General features: G+C 40.2%; 1 protein-coding gene across 1 annotated transcript in view; it reads left to right on the top strand.

The window, feature by feature from the left end:
- Positions 1-20,084, top strand: part of ddb1 (damage-specific DNA binding protein 1) — a 31,196-nt gene continuing 11,112 nt past the window's right edge. The window contains exons 1-17 of the mRNA XM_079446923.1: positions 1-206; positions 659-807; positions 1,603-1,719; positions 1,794-2,015; positions 2,578-2,692; positions 3,273-3,370; positions 3,530-3,688; positions 9,471-9,554; positions 9,638-9,754; positions 9,839-9,941; positions 10,598-10,673; positions 10,789-10,897; positions 10,979-11,157; positions 11,900-12,063; positions 13,474-13,581; positions 19,427-19,634; positions 19,731-19,826. Of these exons, the coding sequence (XP_079303049.1) occupies positions 146-206; positions 659-807; positions 1,603-1,719; positions 1,794-2,015; positions 2,578-2,692; positions 3,273-3,370; positions 3,530-3,688; positions 9,471-9,554; positions 9,638-9,754; positions 9,839-9,941; positions 10,598-10,673; positions 10,789-10,897; positions 10,979-11,157; positions 11,900-12,063; positions 13,474-13,581; positions 19,427-19,634; positions 19,731-19,826 (2,165 nt within the window). The 5' untranslated portion in view covers positions 1-145. The remainder of the gene's footprint in view (positions 207-658; positions 808-1,602; positions 1,720-1,793; positions 2,016-2,577; positions 2,693-3,272; positions 3,371-3,529; positions 3,689-9,470; positions 9,555-9,637; positions 9,755-9,838; positions 9,942-10,597; positions 10,674-10,788; positions 10,898-10,978; positions 11,158-11,899; positions 12,064-13,473; positions 13,582-19,426; positions 19,635-19,730; positions 19,827-20,084) is intronic.

Below are 20,084 nucleotides of genomic sequence, written 5' to 3'. Positions count from 1 at the left end.
GCTGTCTCGCTCAGACACACTGACGCTGCGCTGCTGCTGCTGCTGATCCTGATCCGAGCGCTCTTCAGCGGATTCATGCAACATATCTCGCTCTAAACACCATTTCTCCTCATTTCTGGCTGTTCGTGTGATTTAAGTGAACGCCATGTCCTACAACTACGTGGTGACGGCGCAGAAGCCCACGGCGGTGAACGCCTGCGTCACGGGTGAGTGTTGTTTATCTCCCGCGCTTCAGGCCTCCGCGGATAAACACCGATCCTCGACCAGAGACCAGAAAAATCCGTTTAGATCCAGCGTGTGTCTGTAACACCGACCGACCGACTTCACGGTGCTTCTGCGTGCTTTTAACTGAAATGGGTCCGTTGGCGTGTCTGCGAGGCGTTAGTGAATATGAGACAAACTTTAGTTTCTTAGATCTGCTCGAGTTCAGACACACACGATGCTGTCGAAGAAAGTAAAGATGATATCGACACACAGCTGCAGGTAAACACACCTGTGTGGCAGCTATATGCACTTCAGTCATAAACACACGAGTGAGGACTCTGTTGTTGTGACTGGATTAGCATGAGACTAGCACTAGCACGAGTGAGGACACTGATTAGCATTAGAGCAGCTAGGTGTGTGTAGTGTTGATGTCGGTGCTGTTGTCTGCCTGCAGGTCACTTCACATCTGCGGAGGATCTGAACCTGCTGATCGCTAAGAACACTCGTCTGGAGATCTATGTGGTCACTGCTGAGGGTCTGCGGCCGGTCAAGGAGGTCGGCATGTACGGCAAGATCGCGGTCATGGAGCTCTTCAGACCCAAGGTGTGTGAGGACTGAGCTTCTGGACACATCCAGAGGATCTGAGCAGCAGATCTCCACTCGCTCTCAGTGTCTGCAAATATAGGCCTGCTTTCACAGACGGGGCCAATTAGGACATTTGAGTAATTTCTATAAACACACCATTACTGATGTGCATCTTGAGACAAAACAAAGGCACTGATACTTTTCTGGGATTTTGTCAGTGTTTTGTTGAGTGTTTTTGTGCTGATATTCGTGCTGGTTTTGTCCTGTCGTGGAGGGAGACTCATATTCTTTGTTTTCTTTGCACTGGTCAGTACAGCAGAGACAGGAATGAACTCCAAGGGTGTTTTATCATAAGATCTTTTTTCTCTAACTTTGCACTGCAGAAGCTGCATCTAAAGCAGTATTTAGATGTCTACACAGATTAATGCAGTGTAAATGCATTAATGCCACATTACAATTGCAGAAATAAGGTTGTTTTTTAATGAAACTTTAAATATGAAACTACAACCTCCAGTAGGTGGCAGTGAAAGTGTGCACTATTAAGGTGTGTTTTTGTTTTGCATTTTGCAAAGTGACTTATTGGATATTGTCAGCGTTAATACAATAATTATGATAAATATCTGATATCCTTAGTATCAGTGCAGAAACACCATTAGGGTCTAGTGTGAGAGACACGTGTCGATCGATGCTGTTTCTGTGAGAGCACTTGAGTTATTCACGCAGATTTCTGCATTATAGCATGTCAACACTTGGACAAACAGACATCTGATTTGCGTAATGTAATTAAAAGCTGTCTGTTTGCTTTATGTGAAGGGTGAGAGCAAAGATCTTCTGTTCATTTTGACTGCTAAATACAACGCCTGTATCCTGGAGTACAAGCAGAACGGAGACAGCATTGACATCATCACGCGCGCTCACGGAAACGTGCAGGTACGCCCGTGAAGCACACACCTGTCCAAACACACTGCATCATACGCCTCGTCTGACCCCTGCATCTGTGTCAGGATCGGATCGGCCGTCCGTCTGAGACCGGGATCATCGGGATCGTGGATCCGGAGTGTCGTATGATTGGCTTGCGGCTGTACGACGGGCTGTTCAAGGTCATCCCTCTGGACCGCGATAACCGCGAGCTCAAAGCCTTCAACATCCGTCTGGAGGAGCTGCAGGTCATAGACGTCCAGTTCCTGTACGGCTGCCAGGCGCCCACCGTCTGCTTCATATATCAGGTATAGGTATTTTCTTTGTATATAGGGATTACTTGGGTTGTTACCGCCAAAAGTTAGCGGAAAAATGGTGACGTGTTCAATACTTATTTTACCCGCTGCATATGATATGACGATAGTTTCTCACAAGAAACTGGGAATTGCTCATGAAGTGACTCTCAGATCAGTTCTAGAGATCATGTACTCATATAGTGAGACGGCAGATGCTGAAATCATGCAAGCGTCGCACGCTTCAGTGTGTAGTAAACAAACCTGCGCATCTGTGCCATTCATTCACAAAGAAACACTCAGAGTTGCATGATTCGTATTTAAAAACTCTTTTTATTATATTTACAAATACTAGTCCATATCGTCATTTGATTGAAGTGTAATGACCTGCTTTTAATTAATTCAACTTTGACGAATTCTGTGACATTCCGCATTAAACTGTAAATTCCGTTTTTATAACTGGATCCGTCTGTGTTTTCCACATTGGATGTTCCTGCTCGGTTCTGCGCTGTTTGAGAGCGAGTCTCCCGTCTGCTCATGCGGCCGTGTGTGTGTGTGTGTGTGTGTGTGTGTCCAGGATCCTCAGGGTCGGCACGTCAAAACATACGAGGTTTCTCTCAGGGAGAAGGAGTTCAACAAAGGACCCTGGAAGCAGGAGAATGTGGAAGCTGAAGCATCGATGGTCATTCCAGGTGAGGTGACGCTTACAGACGGATCTGTGGAACTAGGGCTGCTCAAGCTGAAACCTGTCATTAAAAATACTGTATAATAACTTGCACTGGAACAAACATGCTAAACAGGATAGGCCTGGTATTATAAATCATGTTCGCAGAGTTTAAGCGTGTAAACTTTGTAAATGTTCTCCACCTGCAGCATCTTTTTTAAGCTAAAATTGGCAGCATGAGTATTTCTTGTAAAAATGCATTTCAACAAACAAATCTGATCTGATCGTAAAGTAAACCGTGTTTTCTGATTTGTTAATCAACCAGGGAATCATTAACAAGTATAAATGACTCTTTTGAATCGTTTATGTTAAAAGGATTTTTACAGCCCAAAATTATTCAAATACCATTTTAAAGCTCTTCTGCTTAACTCTGTCATAACAGATCATGCCTATTACACTTTTATTTAATTGTTCATTAAATTAATTCTTGCAGGCTTTGTTCACCCAAGCTTAACTGTTGTGATTCATGTTCATGAAGTTGACTGAGCGTTATAGACATGCTGCTTTGAGTCATTGGTGTGACGTGTTGTTTGTTCTCATATGTTCAGTCCCAGAGCCGTTTGGAGGAGCTATAATCATTGGACAGGAATCCATCACTTATCACAACGGAGACAAATACTTAGCCATCGCTCCTCCAACGATCAAGGTGAACACATCTGCTGATTGATTGATTGACTTTATTAGTTCACATGTCACAGCAAGCTCACCACATAATAAATAGATAAGAGAAAAGAGATGTCCTCCGTTTCTAGCTGTCGTTTGTATTATCATGTACTCTGTATAAAGTGTGTTTTGAACATCACAGCAAAGCACCATCGTGTGTCATAACCGCGTGGATCCGAACGGCTCGCGGTACCTGCTGGGAGACATGGAGGGCCGACTCTTCATGCTGCTGCTGGAGAAAGAGGAGCTGATGGACGGAGCCGTGGTGCTCAAAGACCTGCACGTGGAGCTGCTGGGAGAGGTGTGTCAGAGCTGCACTACTACACTACACTACACTACACTATACTGAGCTATACTACACTGAATTGCAGGTGTGGGGGAGAGGGGGGTTGCAGGAGGTGTGAATGGTGTTTTTCAAACCTGCAGTAGAACTCATTCAGGTCGTCTGCCAGTTGTTGATTCTCCAGAGTGCTGGGGGATTAGGGTTGTGTGATTTATCGAAATCAAATCGCAATGACGATTTGAGATGTTGCGATTTCCTAATCGCAAAGCCTGCGACGTAGACGCGATATAACTCCGTTCCAGAGCATATGTATGACTGCCAGCCTTGAGTGACAGTCTTATTAACCAATAGAGTGAGCCGACCTCCGTTCTCCCCGATCAGCAATGCTCTAGCCAACTGCGTAAACGCCCACCATTTAAAAAGGTGGATAGTTAGGCAAATTAAAACTAAAGAAAAAGCGTATGTAACTTCATGCGTCACAACGCATATCAAGAGTTCCCTTATCGGTTCTGCTTTCAGTACTGGAGAATAAAATATACATTTTTAGATGTTTTTATTAGTAGGCTACATGAACATTATCTTACACATTTTATCTCCCAACAGATTAATTTGAAATAAGTTTATAATGCATGTTCGCTAATTCAGAAGACCGCACACACAGCCCGTGTCTCTGAATGCTTCTCATACTCGCTCCGCTCACAGACGAGCCGTTTACACGCAGCCTGTCTCATAATGCTGTTTTATACTCACGGTCTCGCGCCCGGTTATTCTCCGCAAGTCTCTCACGAGCGCATCTGGCAATATGGATGAGGCCTGACTAGGGCTGGGTATCGGGTTCGATACTTTTTAGGCACCGACCGAATTGCCTCGATACCACCGAGTATCGAAAAACGTCTTGTCGTTCGGTACCAAATTTCGATACCTAAGGGGTTAATCTCATCACCGTCAGTGAGCCAATAATCCTGCAGCACTAGGTGTGTTTGACTAGAAGCGGCGCTGATAGATCAGTGTTTGACCTCCGCGAGAGCGTTACAAATGCGCACGGAGCAGTCTGCTCTCTATGTCGCGCGGTTTGTTTACTATACACAGACTGAAGCTCGCGTGACGCTCGTGCCTCGCGGTGATTTGAGCGTCTGCCGCCTCACTAAATGAGGACATAAACACATGAACAACATCTCCAGAACTGCTGTGAGAGTCAATTAATGAGCATTTTACCGTTTGATTTGAGTAAAACTAACTTCATATCATATACACACAGAACTGTAAAGGTATTCCCGGAAACCTGTCAAAATAAAAGTTCGGTTTCACTTGGAAGACACTGCGGCAGAAATATTGCGGACAGTACATACTGCTACTACTAGGCTACTATTAAAATTAAAACTATTATCATTTTTTTTTTTTAGAAATTATCACACAACAGTTATTCCATTTTTTTATTTTAATAGCAAACCCCCTTTGTTTGCCAAAATAAATAAACTTTGATTTTCAATAATTTAAAGAAATTAAATTAATGTTTATGTCTTCATTTGAAAACCAGATACAGAACACAGAATTTCTGAGGAAAAATAAAACCTTCCATTAGGCTATTTTAAGAATAAATTTAAATAAACTAAGTTGTTTTTATGCATTCAAATAATTAGACATACTACACCAGAATTTAATAACAACAAACATATGGTAAAAGAAAATAAAACACCCACTTATGAAAGTGGATGAAGATTTAAAATTTCTTGAAGTCTTTAACAACCTAGAAATGATGATGTGTTTTAAAATGAACACGCACTCATGTAAACGTAGCCTAACAGATGTGTAAACTGAAAACTATTTGAGCTTTATTAAAATTATTTATTTATTGTGTTGGATATATTTTGTTCCTTTGTGCAGTGGCTCAGGAGATGAGGCTTTGAGTCTGTATAAATATCAACATTAAAAAATATTTTTTTGAGATAATGTAATCTTATTAAAACTGATTTCATAAAACTGGTATCGAAAAAAGTATCGTTCAGGAACCGGTATCGAACTCAAGGTATCGGTATCGGTACCGGTATCGAACATTTTTGAACGATACCCAGCCCTAGGCCTGACGCACGCGCACATCCTGTGTCAACTCGCGCTTGGCTCGCCAATTTCATTTGGATGAAATGAAACATTCAGCACTTTTCCCACTTGTTCTTAAAATCCCAAATACTTAAAAACAAATAAATCAGCCCGTGTAACATGTAATACTTTAATAATTGACTAAAGAAATACAGTTCTTTATTTATATAAAAATAAACACATCTTTCCTGTGAAATTCAGTAATTCTGTAAATGTAGTAATACCATTATCATCTTCCCTGCAGAAAAAAACAACAACCGTAGACCCCTCCCAAAACACAATAGAAAATGTAATGGATGTAAGGGTTATAATGGGAATTGTGTTGGTTTTAATGTAAACTATAATGGTGTCTACTGGTATTTGATGCATTTTATTGGTGGGATGAAATCTAGCAAGTGGCAACCAATAGAACAACAGTAATTCCTATTGGAAAAATGCCTAACAAAAAAAGGAATCAAATCACAATATCTGTCAAAAAAATCGCAATTAGATATTTTCCCCAAATCGCACAGCCCTATGGGGGATGGTGTCTTGTAACTGGTGATATCTTTCATACCTTTCCACACTGAAGTAGAATCACTGGAAGAGAATTTGTTCCTGAGCTTGTCAGAATAATTCCTCTTTGCCACTCTGATCTCCTTCTCCAGTGTGTATTTGGCCTGTTTATACAAGACTTTATCCCCCTTTCTGTGAGCATCTTCTTTGGCCTGACGGAGCTGTCTGAGTTTGGCAGTGAACCATGGTTTGTCGTTGTTGTAGAATAGATGAGTCCTGGTAGGAATGCACATATCCTCACAGAAACTGATATAAGATGTTACAGTCTCTGTGAGCTCGTCCAGATCATGTGCAGCAGCTTCAAAAACACTCCAATCCGTGAGAGAGAAACAGGCTTGTAAAACCCGCTCTGTTTCATTAGTCCATCGTTTAACAGATCTTAATACAGGTATAGCAGATTTAAGTTTCTGCCTGTAGGTCGGTATGAGATGAACCAAACAGTGATCAGAGAGTTCTAAAGCTGCTCGTGGAACAGAGTGATATGCATCCTTTATTGTTGTGTAACAGTGATCCAGTATATTACTGTCTCTGGTGGGACATGTGATGTGCTGTCTGTATTTTGGCAGGTCGCGGGAGAGATTTGCTTTAGGGCTGGGCGATATATCGCATGCGATATGCATGTACATCTCGTCAGTAAAGCCGGTTCCTTGATTAGCGCTAAATCTCCATCACCTCTTTTCAAATGCAGCGGCATTTAATACACGGAGCCGTAGTTCACTGACAAGCTACACCATTATCGATGGCGATATCTCTTTTCCAGTACCGGTATACTGCGCATCCATACACTGAACTACACTACACTATGCTCTCCTCTCAGCAGACTGAAGAACACTACATCTTATGTATTTAGATTATATTCAGTGTATTTCTGTGTGTGGGTATACAGTGCTGGCCAAAATGATTAGAACACTAGTATTTTCTGCAGCTAAAAAATGGTTTTAAGTCAGTTATATCTAGGGCTGAACGATTTAGGAAAATAATCTAATTGCGAAAAAAAAAAAAATTAACCAATATTGCGATTTAATAGGTGATTTTTATTTATTTATTTTTTTTTTAAGCTTTTTATATTCTGTATTATTCAACAAAAACAAGTAATAAATCATTGTATAGTATTCAGTGTTGGGCACGTTACTTTAAAAAAGTAATTAGTTATATTGCTAGTTACTTCTCACAAACAGTAACTGAGTTGCATCATTATAAAAGAAACTAATTACCAGGGAAAGTAACTATTGTTACTTTTTTTTTTTTTAAATGTTCAAATGTGTCAAATAACTTGGATGCCCCCAATTTTAAATGTTAAATGAATGAAATGGTCACTAAATAGAATAAATGATTATTATAAAACATTGTACACTAATCTACACTATTTGAATGTTTCTGTGGGACAATGTGAGGCACCTATCAAATTCAATTAATTATTGTAAATATTATCAACCCTCTACTTGGCAATAGAATCTCCACTGGCTTGTCATTTTTTTTTTTAGTTTACTCACCAGACTAATATTAATTATCTGATATATATATGTGTATGTGTATATATATATGTATGTGTGTGCGTATATAAGTATATATAAAGTTTATGTTTGGAAAATGTTTTTTTTTAATAACTCACTTAGCATCAGTCAGTCAAACATATGATATTATGATAATTTAGCATTAAATGATGATAGAACTTTAGTAATTTAGAATAATCATGTATGAATGCATATTTGTCATGTTGACTGAACTTGGGTCTGGTGGTGGTGCTTATATTGTTTGTCATTTAGTGTTTCTATTAAAAAAAGGGGGGGGGGGGGGCTACAAATAATACTGATAAGATAAAACTAATACGAATTCTACCACTAAGAACAATATAAAACGCACTAAGGATTATTTAGCTGCTGGGTTCATGAATATTAATCAGGTTGTCTGCGTTCGGTCGAACGGATTCGCTGAAATCACAACAGGGAGGATATAGGTGAGCGCCAGCCAATGAGATTGCCGTTTGCGCATTAGTCCCGCCCACTACCGGAAAACCCGGCAGTTCTTAAAAGCTGAAGAATTCCAAAGCAACTCCGTTATTTTGACAGGAAAATACAACAAAGGATATCATTTACATGTAGCTTGTCAATTCTGCATAAGACCGCAGACTTGGCAACATAGCGTGCCAACTTGATGCTTCCTCTGAAGACTGCTTAGATGTGTTCGGCTTGAAGCAGCGCAGCTGGACCGATCGCTGTGTGTCATCAAATACTGCGAGAGCTATAAGAGAGCGGGCGGCGTCTTATGCTTTCTCTCGCCGCACTTTGATGTCATACACCGATCTTCAAGTCGAACACACCTCTTTACTCTCGCGTGTCACGTCACAGAAGTGTAATCACAGCCTCTGCGGTTGAAAAATCGTGTTTTTTCATATCGGGATTTTATCGCAAATGCAATTAATCGTTTAGCCCTAGTTATTTCTATATATTGATGTAGTGTGTCAGTAGGAAATATCAGTTTACATTTCCAAACATTCATTTAGCCATTAATCTTAATAATCCAGTGAGATTTGAGATGTGATCTGATCATCATCAGTCTGTCTGGAATAACATGAAGAAACAGAACAAACTGAGACTCAATCCAGAAGAACTGTGTCTCTGCTTCAAGAAACCTCCTGCAAAGCTCCTGAGAAACTCTGCTCAAGTGCACCGAGGACAAAAGCTGCTTTAAACACCAAGCATGCTCACAACACATGTTGATGTAATATAGTTAATAGAAGTTAATTGATAAAGAAAATCTATTTATACAGCATCCTCATTTTACAGCATTTTTAACAGTACTGTATCTTTGCAGGAGGTTTCTTGAAGCGTCTTGGAGACTTCTGGATTTAGTCTGTCTCAGTTTGTTCTGTTTCTTCATGTTTTATATATATATATAAAATGGAGTAAAAGTTAGTCTCTGAAATGAGTTACAAGGTGGTTTTTAAACACAAAACCTGAACATTAGACTCATTAAAAAGTGAAGTGAGAGTACAGATGTGCAGTCAGACAAATCAATAGTTTTCAGTCACAGTCCGGCCTGTAGATCGCTGAATGTGTCTGTTTTATCTGCTTGGTGTTGGTTTGATATGGCTGTAATGCTCAAATCTGATACAGAGGTGACTAGAATCTGTGTTTGTGTTCACTAGACCTCAATCGCCGAGTGTCTGACGTATCTGGATAACAGTGTGGTGTTTGTGGGATCCAGACTAGGAGATTCTCAACTAGTTAAGGTTGGTAATCTCACAGATTTGTTATCGTTCTGTGATAATGCCGTGTTTGTTAAAGCCAGCGTGGTGTTTGTGTGTGTTTGCAGCTGAATGTGGACAGTAATGACCAGGGATCGTATGTGGCTGTAATGGAGACCTTCACTAACCTGGGGCCCATAGTGGACATGTGTGTGGTGGACCTGGAGAGACAAGGACAGGGTCAGGTGAGAGACGTCGACACATCGCTGCGGTCCAGAAGAGCTCTGATTCAGTGTGTGTCATCAGTTCATGTGTTTGTGTTCCTGTAGCTGGTGACGTGCTCCGGAGCGTTTAAGGAAGGCTCTCTCAGGATCATTCGGAATGGCATCGGGATCCATGAGCACGCCAGCATCGACCTGCCCGGCATCAAAGGTGCGGTCCAGTGCTCTTCATGTTAATCACTAGCTGCTCATCTGCTGTGAATGCACAGGATATTTCCTTTTCCTGCTGTGCGAGTATTGCTAATGTTTCAGCCGGGTAACTTGTTAAATTAAGGCACTCTAAAAAAAAATATTGCATCATCCAAAATTTCTGTATCAATTTTATTTATTATTGAGTCTTTCAACTTAAGTTAATTCAGTACAATAATTAAAAAGAAATCTAATTTAAAACCACTTTGCAGCACTTTTCACCCTCAGTAAGTCGTTTCGGACGCCTCAGACGCCTCCTGAGAGCTGAACTTCCTGTCAAACCTAATCCACAGATTGATTGCTGCTTAATGACGACTGTAATGTAATGTAATATTTTGCCTGTGTTTTGCCGTTTTAGTTGGCGCCATTGCACACCAGACTGATGGTGTTTGTAGCGTAACTTTGTGCTGTTCGGCTTGGTCTCTCTGTAGCAAATATCAGATTAAATGAGTGGTTCTGTCGGTTTCTGCTGATTTATAGCATACATATGCGTTTGACATAAGCTTTTCTGACATCCAAACCATTTCAGACACACTGAAGAAATATGGCTTCTTTCTTGCTTCATCGGCAGGGCTCTGACGAACTTATGCTAATATTGTGTGTTTGTGTGTTTGTCAGGTCTGTGGCCTCTCCGCTCAGAGTCGGGCAAAGACACTGATGATATGCTGGTTCTGTCGTTTGTCGGTCAGACCAGGTCAGAAGAGCGTTTGGTTTTCTCCAGTCTAGAGCTGACACACACCTCACTTATTCACTACTGTCATCTGTCTCTGTGCGTGTGTGTGTGTGTGTGTGTGTGTGTGTGTGTGTAGGGTACTGATGCTGAGTGGAGAGGAGGTGGAGGAGACGGAGCTGCCGGGGTTTGTGGATAATCAGCAGACATTCTTCTGTGGCAATGTAGCACATCAGCAGCTCATACAGGTGTGTGTATACACACACACACACACACCTGAGCTATACTGTACTGTGGTGGTGTTCACGTGTCTGTGTGTGTTTGCTTAGATCACGTCGGCATCTGTGAGGCTGGTCACTCAGGACAGCAAGGCTCTGGTGAGCGAGTGGAAGGAGCCGCAGGGCAGGAACATCAGTGTGGCGTCCTGCAACAGCACTCAGGTGGTTCTGGCTGTGGGTCGAGTGCTGTACTACCTTCAGATACTCACAGGAGAACTCAAGCAGATCAGGTACTCACACTGACACACACACACACACACACACATCAGTATCCAGAATCATCAAAACACATTCTCACTAGGGATGTAACGATTCACTCAAGTCACGATTAGATTTTCTCACGATTTTTTTTAACAAAATGAGATGGAAGACATTATACAGAAAATGGAAAGGTGTCATTTTATAAGGTTTTTATAAGGCTATTGCTGCATTTTTCTCTGTGAAATTGAAATATAACAAAACTAAATTTTAAAACAAACTCCAAATCAAATAAGTTACACAAATAAAACCAATATCAACCACTGCATTTTAATCCTCATCCAAACAAAGATGCAGCGTACATGCAGCATGAGCAGTTTTTAATCTAAATTAGACTATCATTTTGACATTTGAAGCAAAAACAGAATGGTCTGATTATGGTTTTGTGAAACTATACTACATAAAACATATCTGAAGGAAACAGCAGACGAGCTGAATGAGACGCAGAGTCACTCTCTGCCAGCAGGTGGCGCTTATGAACAGCAATGATAGTGTTTCCTTGGTTTCCGCTGTAAACAAAGCAGATCTGCACTAATGAACACTAATATGCATCGTTCAGAGGCAAGGTGAACAGAGAAAGAAAGTCAAAGAAAGACCAGAACTGACTGTTGTGTAATATAAGCTCGGAGCGTCAGTGCAAGTTTTCATCAGCGCACGAGCTGAACAGCTGTGATGTGACAGTGATGAGGGTGGTGTGTGTGTGTGTGTGTGCAGCTCTACAGAGATGGAGCATGAGGTGGCGTGTCTGGACATCACTCCTCTGGGCGAGAGCGCAGGAGAGTCCAGCATCTGTGCTGTGGGGCTCTGGACCGACATCTCAGCCCGCCTGCTCAAGTTACCCTGCTTCAGCCCGCTGCACAAAGAGATGCTGGGCGGAGGTGAGACACACACACTCACACACACAGACGCACGCTCATGTTCATGACACTATAGAGACAGAGGCGCTGTGAACACATTCCCCAGAGAGAAGCTTGAAGAACACACTTTCTCTTTCCTTCGCACTTTATTTCTATTTATTCACCTTTGTAGAAGAAGCTTTTTAAAGCACTTTTCCCAAACTCAAGCTGAAGTCTGGGACATTTCACACACAAAGCATGGTGCGACCGTGCGAGAGCCACCCCGCAGCTCTCAGGCTAATGGTAAAGGTTATGTATGGTGTCATGCGGGACATGTTCCTGTGCTCTGAAACAGTCAGATTGAGCTGATCCTCTTTCAGCGTGACGCTGTGGTCAAAGACAGTCAGAGAAATCAAGACAAGCCACGTAATCATGAGCTGGCTAGTGTTCAATCGCTGGAAAACACGCCGCTAGTCGCTGTTTAGCTCAAATGATCAAATGGAGTGTTTAAAATATCTCCCCATCTATCAGAAGCTTGAGGAATGCACACTTTATATCCTGTAGTCCCAGTGAGGTGTATCAGAGCAGGGCTTATTCCTGCATCTTTACCCTTTGCAGCTGTTGAGATGCATTTTATGAAGGTAACGGTACTTATTTAGATTGTGCTTGTATTAATAATTGAATTAACGGTCACTTTTCATTGAAAGATATTTCTCTGTTGTGTATGATTAATGAATGAAAGTGTCTGGAGAAGCCTGAGCGTCAGACGTTCATGAGATGTGCAGTGTGAATGTATTTCTGCTGGGCTTTTGGATATAAAAACGCTTATTTTGTTTACTGTGTTGAGAGGGGCTGAAATCGTGTTTGGTCTCATACTGTATGGCGTATCTTGTCAGTGTGTGCACTTGCTTGGCCATTTTTAGTGATTAATAGGAAAGTGGGTTCAGCTGAATTAGGAATAGAAAAGGTTATTATACCGCGGCAGCCCTCGTGTGAAGCCCATCGACTCCACCGGGCTGGGACACCGGCAAAGGATTGAAGTATCGCTTTTTATTTTATTTTATTTTCATTTATGTTTACTATTGAAATGTTGTATGCATTTGTCAATTTTATTTAATTTCTGTATTTTCTTAAATGGGTGTGTATAGAGTATTTACAGAGTTTTAACTTTTACTTTTAGTTTTTCTTATTTGTAAGTCGCTTTGGATAAAAGCGTCTGCTAAATGACAAAAAGTAAAGTATATAGTTAGTGTAAGTGAGTCTTAAAATGTGCATAATGTAAACACATCTATATAATGTTGCTGCTCTGTTTCCTGTATGAGATGTGAAAGGCAGTGCTGACAGTAACATGGCTGTATGGTGAATGTGTCTGAAGCATGAATGTGTTTGCTGAGCTGAAGAACGTGTCATTTCCTGTCACGTCTCACTGTCCGCTGATTCTGTGTCCTGTAGAGATCATCCCTCGCTCCATCCTCATGACCACGTTTGAGGGCAGTCATTACCTGCTGTGTGCGCTGGGAGACGGGGCGCTTTTCTATTTCGGACTGGACATTCAGACAGGTGACAGCAACACACGCTTTCTCTCTCTCTCTCTCTCTCTCTTTCTCTCTCACTCACTCTCACTCTCTCTCTCGCTCGCACGCTCGCTCGCTCGCGCGCACACACACACACACACAGCGCACACACACACACAGCGCGCACACACACAGCGCACACACACACGTTCTCTCTCTCTCTCTCTCTCTCTCTCTCTCACTCACACACACACACACACACACACGTTCTCTCTCTCTCTCTCTCTCACTCACACACACACACACACACGTTCTCTCTCTCTCTCTCTCTCTCTCTCTCACTCACACACACACACACACGTTCTCTCTCTCTCTCTCTCTCTCTCTCTCTCTCTCTCTCTCTCTCTCTCTCTCTCTCTCTCTCTCTCACACACACACACGTTCTCTCTCTCTCTCTCTCACTCACTCACACACACACACACGTTCTCTCTCTCTCTCTCTCTCTCTCTCTCTCTCTCTCTCTCTCTCTCACACACACACACGTTCTCTCTCTCTCTCTCTCACTCACACACACACACACACACGTTCTCTCTCTCTCTAATGGACTGTTCACTTTATTAACATGTTTCTGGCTTGTGAATGATTCATTAGAACACATTTTTCTAAGCAGTAAATGTTTGTAGCAGGATTCAAGGACTTTTTATTGTTTTTTATTCATTATTTTATTCTGATGTGCCTTGTTTATACTGCAGGTCTTGACGCTCAATTCTGATTTGTTGCCTATATCCGTTTTTTTTTGGCTGTCCGTTCTTTCAGTTGTGACCCATATCCGATTCATGTGTTTACACTTGTCATACCATCTGAAACATTTTGCATGCATTGATGTCATATAGCGACTCCACACGTGCTTCCTCCAGAGAATGTGACCTGTGCCGAAAAAACGAGTCGAGCAAATTTGAAAAATTAGTTATTTTTATTTTCACATTCTCCATTAAAACCTTCAAAATGATGTTTGATTTTTTTTTTTTGGAATCGGACAAAAAAAAGACTGCTACACCCGTTTAAAGTCGATATAGAGTCAGCAAGGTTGATTATGAGAAAGTTAAAAAATCTTGCTCCAGTTCTTTTCTTATTAATAATTAGGCTACCATATTAATAATCATAATATAGCTGTTTTTTTATTTTATCTTTCCTATTATAAATAAGAACAGATACACAAGAAAAACAGTAAATACATATATTTAGAAACAAATAATGCATTCCCTTATCATTTTACATCTAAACAAAAGCATTCATATAGCCTACGAAAAACAAATGATCGAATGTAGAAATCACTTCAGTGTGTTCATTACAAATAAACTGATTATTAAAACTACAAAAGCAGTTAAATTAAGTGCTGCGTGTGATTCTTTTCTTTTAGGCTCTTGATAAATAACAGAGACAGACTAATGCACGAATCATATAAAGTTACACCTCAGATGTTTTCCCCATCAGTTCCCCGAGTGTTCACTTAAGACAGAACAGGTTATTGTTTGCATGAATACTGAAATACTGTGTATTTATCGGGATCTCGCGCCGCTATGTGCACTCTTCAGATGACAGTCAGCACGAGAAGCGAGTGGAGAAAAGGTTATCCTCAGAAAATATACAATTAAAGATACTTTTAGATGTTTAATTACTATTTGGAGCATTGGTATCGCTAAACGAGGGCTTAATGAACAAATGTTTGGGAAAACCTCAAATAGCCTACTAAAATCGACTTCGTTTTTTGTTTTTTGCCTGTGGCTCAAAATAGCCCGTGCACATTTACACTCATTTTGCCAGCATGGGTCCCATATAACGTCATTAAACTGCGGAGAAGTAACAAATTGTCAAGTTTTAATGATGTACAGAACGCGATGCCTCAAATCCGATCTGCATGTTTACATGAGTCGCATCGGCTCACATCCGATTTATTCACACACATGAATGAGGCCTGAATCCGAGCTCGCTACAGCCGAATGCAAGCGTATTTGTTCTGTTTACACGGTCATAGAACAGATCTGACGGGATAGATGTGACGTGTAAACTCTGCTGATCGCTGATTGGACGGAGAGAATCATCACTGCCTTGAGACTTAAATCAGCTCAGCCAGTGAAGGATCAAACGCAACGGGTTTTTATTTGTTTTGATTTCATTTATTTTTTACAGCCAGAGGGTTTCCGTGAGTCTTAAGCCCTTAACTGTCCTCCCCATTTTTGAAAATTCACAAAAAAGTGCACTATGCAAACTTAAATTATTATAATTCATGAACGCTTTTGAATACAGACCTAAGGTTGGTCTCTTTTTAAAGAAGACAATTGGCAGATTATTACAGAAGTTAAATAATTTAATGAAATTAAAGTATTAAAAATTTATTGAAGTTTAAATTTACTGTAAAACAAATGTATTATACTATTTTTATTTTATATAAAATAAATATTTAAAAAAAATAGTTAAATCTGAAATTGCTATAAAATTAAAGCCATATGTGTACATAAGTTGTGTTCCAAATTTGAAGTTGATATAAACCAAATTGAGGTTCATAGGCGATTTTATTAATGCGTTACACCACAAACAGCCACCGGGTGCCGTTCATGCATTTCTGTCACAAATCTATCAATTTCTCTCTCAATATTACATCTATAACAAAATAAACACCAAATATGGACTCTTGAGACTGAACTTGACCTTTCCAACGATATGAATTTAGTCAAGATTATAGAAAGTTTTGATTCTAAAAGACTAATACATTTTGTAATATGAGGGGGAGGAGACCGCTAAACCATTTTGAAGTGCCATTTCTATGGTAACGCAATGTCTGATTTCAAAATGGTTTTCACAGGAAGAATTTTGAGATTTTAAGCTTTCAAATGTAATGTAACATGATGATTGCTGAAACATCTGCTAGGAAAATAAAGACTTTTTGAGACAAAGGTCAGAACTCCTGTTATGATGTAGATTTATCAGACTCTTGGTGCACTCTTGTCATAAATGATTCTGTTACTGTTCCTACATCATTTGTAACAACAAAAGTAAAATATCTATTTAGGAGTCTTAGACCTTTCCAGCGATATATAGTTTGTCATGATTACATTAGGATCTAATGTAATATAGTGAAGTAAAGTTAGGCGTCCGTATACGGGACGGTGACAGTTAAGGGGAAGTCTTTAATTCTACAAGAAAGTCTTAATTATGATTTGAAGAGGTCTTAAGTTTGGGGACGGAAAGACCAGAATTGCGATATGGCTCAATGTGACGATTAAACTTCAAAAGGCTATGATTTCATGAAGTAAACATGAGCGCTGCAGGTTCAGAGTCCGATCCTGCGCTGGTTTGAGTACAGCGTTACCAGGAAAACGGTTATATATTTCAATAAAACTGGAATCGACCCATGTTTTTACCCTGCTAGTGCTAACACAGAGCTTTAAATGGGAACTGCTGGATCAGCCGTTTAAAATGCATTCAGAATGATCACACAATTCAAGATATGGGGCAGAAAATGTGTAAATTTATATAATTTCATAGAGTTAATATCACACGAAGAGTGCCTTTTTTTTGTTTTTACTTGTCTAAAAGTCAGCATGATTACAAATGTGATATTGATTTTATACAACAGTTCAATAAACAAGAAATTAATATTAAGAGACTTACATTTTAGACACCATATTTCCTGCTTTTGCTCTATTTCTACAACAAAAATAATTCCAAACCCAGCCACAGCACTGTTCTGCTTCTCTGAGCAACATGACGGTGCTTCGTTCCTGAATGAATCAGCCGTTTAAACCAGAATCAGCCGTTTAAACCAGAATCAGCCGTTTAAACCAGGGGTGGAGAACATTGATCCTGGAGGACCCGTGTCCCTGAAGAGTTGAGCTCCAACCCTAATCAAACACCCCTGAACCAGCTAATCAGAGTCTAAAGGATGCAGGGGTGGAGCTAAACTCTGCAGGAAACCCCTGGTTTAAATGATTCGATTCAGTCTCAATGACTCACTTAACTGTGACTTGCTGCTATCTGCTGGTGGTTTTAATTTCACATTTAAGGTACCTTTTCATTTCAAAAATTATTTCAAAAATCAGCTTTCAATGTTTTATGTTTAAAATATCAAACATTATATATGCATTTATAGCTGCAGTTTAAAGTATTCCGTGTCCCTCTGAGCTGCATTAAACCGTGTGTAAATGCATCTAAACTTCACTTCAGATGCAACCTGTGTTTTTCCCTTTGCTTTGCAAAGATCAGTTTTGTTGATACTGATTTAATTTGCTTGGTAATAGCCCAAATGCAAGAATTTGACTCAAAAGATGGTGCACACTTTTAGAAAAAATGGCTTAAAGGTAAAAATGTATGGAATTATTTTTGTCAATAAAAATGAACATAACTTTATAAAAAAGTGTCTCTCCTGAGAGCTCATCTTAATAATAATATAAACCAAGCACGACGTATTGCACACAAATCACCGCGGCACGAATCTATGAAAATCATTAACAAGGCCACTGACGTCTGTACTTCCAGGTCAGAGAGCAGCTGTCCATCAAAAGCTCACTAGCCAATCAGAGTGGATCGCTGTTAAGCCCGCCCCACGAGAGGTTTGTGCCAAAACAGCAAACGGAAATGTGCGAAGCGTAAGCGAAATCTGTAGCAACGCATTCAGAATCCACGATTTAAGAAAACGAATCTATGAAAATCATTAACAAAGAATTAAGCCTATTTGAAGAGCATGTTACATTTGTGCGACTGAGTTAATTTTTTTCATTTTCATTGTGTTTTTCTTCTTTTGTAATGGCATATTTTTGATCGTTTCTGGAAAAGTTACGTTTGTTTTTATAAAGTTATGTTCATTTTTATTGACACAAAAATAATTCCATAAAAATGCCCATAAAACTAGTTGGAAATGAACTTCTATCACTGCTGTGAACTGAGCACCCAGAATATGAAGAATCTCAAAAACCCAGGAGTCCGCTGTCCACAGTAATCTTTCAGATACCAGCACAATAACACACTCAGAAAAATATTGTGTAATTATCGTTATCGATAAAATCCCAGAAAATTAACGAGGTATCATTTTGTCTATTGCACACCCCTAATTTGTTATTTAAGATATAATAATTTATTGATGAGAATTGTTTAATATAATATTTAATACTTTTGACTCATCCATTTGGTTAAAAATGGTTTAAAGGCTGAAATGTAAAGTTGATAATTTTATAAAACTGTTTGTTTTTGTGTGAACTTGTATCTGAACTGCAAATTATGCTTTTTACAGTTTAATATGGTGCTATAGATATTGCCCTACACCGCTCATATAGTATTAGTTTTATTTGTGCAGGTCTTAAATTTGAGGCTAAAAATCCTGCAGAAACCCTGAACCAAAAAATGTCTGTTTCGTGATCTGTAGAGGAAGTGCAGACGTTCCTCTCGTTGCGGAGCGGATCCAGAGAGAGCTTGATGGGCGACATCTCTCTAAAGCCGAACTAAACTGCCGAGGAAACTAACCGAGCTATACCACGATTTTAGTTACCAGTGACCAATTTCACAGTTCTTGATTCTAATTGTGATACCACAGCAAAAACTAATATAGCTCAAACATCATTAAAGACAAGGAAACAGTAATAAAATAAGAACAAATAAACAAATTACACGCAATAGCACAAATAAATACAGTATAACAAATCAAATAAACAGTGCTTCAAGGTTTTCAGGCAGATCTAGCTCTTTTTATTTAGGTAAGAAATATTAGAGACTGAATGAAGTAATACATGTATATGTTTTGTTGCAAAATTCAAATGTAATTCTGAATTAAGAGTCTTAAATTGCATTGCCACAGCCTGAGCTCTTAGTGTGTGACGTGGCGTGTTTGTTCTGTGCAGGGGTTCTGAGTGAGCGTAAGAAGGTGACTCTGGGCACTCAGCCCACGGTTCTGCGCACCTTCCGCTCGCTCTCCACCTCCAACGTGTTCGCCTGCTCCGACCGGCCCACCGTCATCTACTCCAGCAACCACAAACTGGTCTTCTCTAACGTCAACCTGAAGGAGGTCAACTACATGTGCCCACTCAACTCTGAGGGATACCCCGACAGGTACGACTCCAGAAAGATCAGGCCTCCTCTTATCAGCAAACACATCTGAGCGAAAGATGGAGCTGTGACTTTGATTTCCTCTTCCTTCTGTCACAGTCTGGCTCTGGCCAACAACAGCACTCTGACTATCGGCACTATTGATGAGATCCAGAAGCTCCACATCCGAACCGTTCCTCTCCACGAGTCGCCCAAGTGAGTGTGTGTCCTCCGACAGGAACACATCCAGACTGCAGCTCAGTGCACTAAACCAGGGATGTCAATGATTAATCGCTAATCACAGTTAATAATTTATTAGATTAAGCTAATCAGTTGTCGTTGTGTAATTATGAGAGCGAAAGCTGACTGGAGCTGTTGCATTTAATTCATGCTCACTACACACATGCGGCCTTGAAATGTTGGAGTATGATGTCATAAGAAAGATTCAAGCATTTATCTTTAAAGATGTGCACT

This window comes from Barbus barbus, assembly GCF_936440315.1.
Source record: "Barbus barbus genome assembly, chromosome: 22".
Taxonomy (NCBI): Eukaryota; Metazoa; Chordata; class Actinopteri; order Cypriniformes; family Cyprinidae; genus Barbus; species Barbus barbus.
The sequence above is the reverse complement of the archived record's forward strand: the minus strand, read 5'-3'. Positions and strand labels throughout refer to the sequence as shown.